This window comes from Lactuca sativa, chromosome 4, assembly GCF_002870075.4.
Source record: "Lactuca sativa cultivar Salinas chromosome 4, Lsat_Salinas_v11, whole genome shotgun sequence".
Classification (NCBI taxonomy): domain Eukaryota; kingdom Viridiplantae; phylum Streptophyta; class Magnoliopsida; order Asterales; family Asteraceae; genus Lactuca; species Lactuca sativa.
Window position 1 is genome coordinate 69,593,131 of NC_056626.2, and position 5,473 is coordinate 69,598,603.

Genomic DNA, 5,473 nt, shown 5'->3' on the forward strand with positions numbered 1-5,473 from the left:
GTTGTTTAGTTAAAATATGTTTGGTATGAACCGTACACCTTCACAAAAATGTGTCGCTTGGGAAATCTTTAAGTGGTTTCCCACTCTATTTCTATAAACCACAAAGAAATGCTAATGTTTCAAAACCATTTGACCTCATAACTTAGTTACTTAATGTAATATGGCCATCAACCTATCACCAATTACCATATATATTTCATAATCTACTATAATAAATGAAGGTTTTTTTACCACATGTCCTCTTTTCATTCATTTGGACACATGACATTTTCTAGAATTTTTAAATTTTCTATTTTCCACTTGTCATTTTATTGTATTTTTCATTTTATTAAATTAAAATTCTACATTTAATGTGTAAGGTAGTATATATGTAAAGTATTTATTAGAAAAAATTTATATATGTAATGTATTCAATACATTAAAGTCTCATTAATTTTAATAATTGAAATTTTTCTCATTTTTCTTATAAATTCAAACTTTTCAAATTGTTAAAATTTTATATTTATTTTTTTAATTAAACCCATGTAATACACGGGTCTCACACCTAGTGCCTTATAAATTTGCAAATTTACTTTCTTGACACTTTTTTGAAATATTAATGTAACTTTAGATTTCATAAAGCCTTTTTGAGAGATTGGAAAATTTTAATGGTCTTATATCTTGGAGTTCCATATATAAATATAATCAATGTTGTAAAACTCGTTATTTGGTATTCGTTCGGCTAACTTCCGAGTAGCGAGTATTCGGGGGTATTCGGATTCAGTAATTCATGTAAAAATATTTTTAGGGAAATTATATATTTCAAAATCATAACTTGATTGAAATATACAACAAAATTAGATATATATATATATATATATATATATATATATATATATATATATATATATATATATATATATATATATATATATATATATATATATATATATATATATATACACACACACAAAAACTGAAATACACGCAATAAACTCACTTCGTGAATAATTATTAAATAATAAATCATTAAGTGTATTATACATATCAATCTTTAAATTCTAGATTTTTTTCTCTTTTTAAGACAATTTTGACTTTTTGACTGACTTGGTTCGAGTACTCGGCCGAGTTTGACCGATTTGGTCCAAGTTTCACCGATTTTTGAGTTATTTAGACGAGTTGGCTTAACTCGCCTTAGTAAGGGGACGATTTCGAGTACTCGTCCGAGTTGGTCGAGTTTTACAACATTGAATATAATGACATTCTTGAGCGTTCTTATCTTCCATCTTGAAACACAATTTTTCAATCAAATATCGTTGTGACACATACTTGCTCAATGCTACAATTAATTTCTTCTTCGAAACACCATAAAATGAACTCATTATTTTAATCGAAACCTTTTGAATCTATTTCGTGGGTTATAATTGAGACCATGGTAACTACATGAGTATCCTAAGGCCATATGGTATCATAATAGTTTATTGACGATATGCTTATCTGTGCATATTACCGACGCATATTACCGACGGTGAACACCAGCACTCAACCATTTTTTTTTGTCGGTGGTAATCTTCAACGACAAACCTTCACTGATGGCAAAGTGGGAGAACAAAATATGGATTTGTCTTTCTCTCTCTACTAACTCTTTCCCTCTCTCTCTCTCTCTCACACACACACACATACACACACTTTTTACCTTATTTTTGCCAATAATACCACCCTAACCTCTTATAAAAATGGTAAACAAAATGCAAAATTGTCGAAGTCAATGAGTTGGAAGTGTACACCGTTCAACCTAATGCTTGTATAATTAGATCAAACAACTCATGCACTTAATTCATCAATGGTTTAGATTTTTAGGTTTGACTATCCTTTTTTTTCTACTAATTCTTTTTCGATACGGCTAAATTGACACCCCTTAGACTTCTTATGAGCACATTTATCAAAAGTCAACCTACAATTAAATATTTATAACTATAGTTTTCAAAAAACAATGCAATTTCAACTAATAAAAATATTTTGAAAACTTAGTAGGGTGTCTATATAGTAAAATATAATGTCTTTTTAAACAACCAATTTTTATTTTTACACCTACAAGCAATGTTTTAAAAACCGATTTGAATCGGCCGGTCGAACCGGTTGGACCGGAAACCGGGAAAGAGAGCGGTTCAACTATCACCAGTTTTATGTCTATTTCTAAACCGGATCGAACCGGCCGGTTTTATAAAAATCCGGTTGAACCGGTTCAGTTAAACTAATTGAACTGGTTAAATTGAATAAAAACACATGGATATGAAACTGTTTGCATAATAAACTTTAGTATTTTTTTTCACATTTATTAAATTTCTTAATAAAAACACATAATAAATGTTATGAAGTTTTTTGATGCGTTTATATTCATCTAGGACTTTATTTTTTTTTAATGCATGTGAATTGATATAAGACTTACGTTTATGAGTTATTTTAATATATTTAGATTGATCTACAACTTGTTTTCATGTGTATTTTAATGTTTGCACTTGTGGACATCAAATTATTTATTTGTGTATGTATTTATGTGTAGGAAAATATGAAAAAAAGATGAAAATTATAAAAACCGATTTATTCAGCAGTCGAACCGGTTGAACCGAAAACCGTTCACCATACCGGTTCAACTAAAAATAGATTTTTAAATCATTCCTACAAGTTAACTTAAAGGAGTTCCAAACCTAGCTACCTACGTGTGTCTCTCTCTCACACACAAATTGAGTCCAAAAAAATGAAAAGCCCACAAAAGAGGCCTTGGTTTGGTGTAAATGAAGTAGCCCAACTCAACCATTTTCAAGTATACTTTTTACAGGCTTCTATAACTATGAAATATGTATCATAGATAATTCTTTAAGAGTACATATTTAAGTTATTTATGTATTCATTGAAGCTTGTTTTTGTAGTAGTGTCAAGCCCATTTGGCTAGGAGAGACATGAGGCCGGCACCAAGAAGAAGGAAAACATTGGAACCAAGTAGAAGCATCTTGCTCTTTTGCATCCGAGGATTCTTAAAATCCGGAGAAAGAAGGTCAACAAGTGCCATATAAATCAAGATTCCTGAAGATGCAGCATTTAATACGCCTTCCACGATCAGAGCAGTGGTACTGTTTTCTTTATACCGGTTGCTTACCAATATTCCGATCACAATCCCACTTGGAGTAGTAAGGGTGAAAAAGGCTCCCATTAATGTAATAGCGAATGACTTGATTCTTGCCTATATATAGTGAACACATCATGTTATTAATTAGGTTTAATCACAATAAAACTAACGTACGTAATATTGTTGCAACATTACCACTAGTAATCAGGTGAAAACTTTTTCAATTTCCTTTAAGAAACTTAATATGGTTAATTTGCAACGAAATTACAAATACAATATATACTTAAAAGAATATTTTAATAAGAAACATAAATATATGTACACCTGAAAGATGCATCCTCCGAGACCTAGTCCTTCGAAGAATTGGTGGAAAGATAAGGCAACAATAAGTGGTTTTATGGTTTCTGGGTTTTTAGAAGCACCTAAAGATAATCCTATAATTACCGAATGAACAATGATTCCCAATTCCAGCACCTGAAATTTAAAAATAAAATACATATTTAACACAGAATCGATAACCAGTGTAAAATTAAGAATTATAATGATGAAATAGTAATAGTTTAAAACCTGGGAAACAATCCGATAGCGATGAACTTCGGAATCATTAATTGATGGCAACACCAATCCATGAACATGGCCATGGTTTGCATGCATGCGAACATCCAAATTTCCTCTGTTCTTTTCTACATCCTGATCATCACCTCCGACCAGTTTCGCCGCCGCTTCCGTCTGAACCTTAAGTTGGTAGGCTGCCGCCGATGTCTCGATCAACAAGGTCACAATGGTGGCGACCATGGCCACAAACCCCGTGAATGGAAAATCACCCCACGGATGTTCTTTCAAACATGGAGACGTCAAATTCTCAAACGCATCTGGAAGTATATGAATAAAACCGGTAGCCAATATGACGCCTGAGGCAAATGCTTTCACCAGGAAGAAACTGTCATTCTCAGGGCGTAAAGCCGGAAAAATATTGCCGACAAAGGGTAGAGAAACGCCGACGCCTCCGGCGATGAGAATGGAAGCAAGTGCGAAGAGTTTGTACTTGAGAACTGTGCTATTGTTGCTGTTGACTTCTTCTAGTTCACAAGTACAATCAGCAGACGCTACGGTGATGATTAGGGCTGATAGCAAGAACGCAACAAATACTTGTTTTTGAAATTCCATTTGATTTTATTTTTTTGGAATTAGTTAATTTCCAATGAGTTTGGCAATGCTCTTATTATATATGGTAAAAAGATCAATTTTGTCCTCATAATGGTTGATATAAACAATAAATATATGCAACATTGATAATGATTTAATCATTTATTTTTTTAATGGAAATTGTTTATAAAAAATATGAGAAGTATATAAGGTTTTTTCTTTCATTTAAGGCTTTAATATTATACCATGCATGGAAAATATAATATTTAGTTTGGTTTAAAAACAATGAAATCTATATAAATATACATTATTAAATATAACGCAATTGAACAAAAAAGATGCATGAAATCTAGCAAATTCTTGACGTTGATAACAAACAATTGAAAGGTTTCCAAAATGTCGACATCCTGAAGTAATCCTTCAACACAACAAATTTGCCATTTACAACTGGACCAAGAAAAGAGAAATCATGGGTTGTGCAACTTTTTTAGAGATTTGAAGGGTTGCCAGGACTCTATTTATAGTTCTTGGCCAAAGCAAAATATCATACCTACTATCACTTAACAAAATATACACTAACAAAAATTAAACGTAGCCTTAACAAAAATTAAAAATATACACTAAACTTACACTTAACAAAAGAAATTTCAAAGGAATTGCAATTGCATGCAACTCTAACTTTTCTCACTAGCCACTTATCAATAAAATTTTCTTCATGCTGTTAAAAAAATGAAAAATAAAGAATAAAAATAGTTGCCCGAACTACATTTCTAGTTCTTGACCAAAGCAAAATATCATAACTACTATCAGTCGGTACTTTTATGTGACAACCCGATACTCCAAGTCAATGTAATGTTCAAAAAGTCAAATATTATAATCTATTTTGGAATCAATAAAAATAACGTCAAAAATAAAATGTTCAAAAGTCTTAATTGGGATACATAAAATGTTAGATATCGTATCAAGGTTTTCAGAAATATAAAGAACACTCAAATCTGAGTTGTAACGAAGTAGTTATGACCGATCAAAGATTCGCGACTAAACCGATAAAACACTGTTGAACATAAAAAGTGAAATTTCAATAAAATACTTTTTAGCCTTAAGTATCTAAATGAAAGTCGTAGATAATAACAAACCGTGAGCATACATAAAAAGAACGTCTAAATCTGACTTCGTATGAGGAAGTTATAATTTTTATAAGTTTCAGAACAGCAGTAGACG

General features: G+C 31.2%; 1 protein-coding gene across 1 annotated transcript; it reads right to left on the reverse strand.

The window, feature by feature from the left end:
- Window positions 1–2,780: 2,780 nt before the first annotated feature.
- LOC111891828 (zinc transporter 5) lies at window positions 2,781–4,304 on the reverse strand. The gene is made up of 3 exons (XM_023887892.3): window positions 3,674–4,304; window positions 3,431–3,580; window positions 2,781–3,220 (listed from the first exon to the last, which is right to left on the reverse strand). The coding sequence occupies exons 1-3, from the start codon at window positions 4,271–4,273 to the stop codon at window positions 2,915–2,917; spliced, it is 1,056 nt and encodes a 351-aa protein (XP_023743660.1). The 5' UTR covers window positions 4,274–4,304; the 3' UTR covers window positions 2,781–2,914.
- Window positions 4,305–5,473: the final 1,169 nt, after the last annotated feature.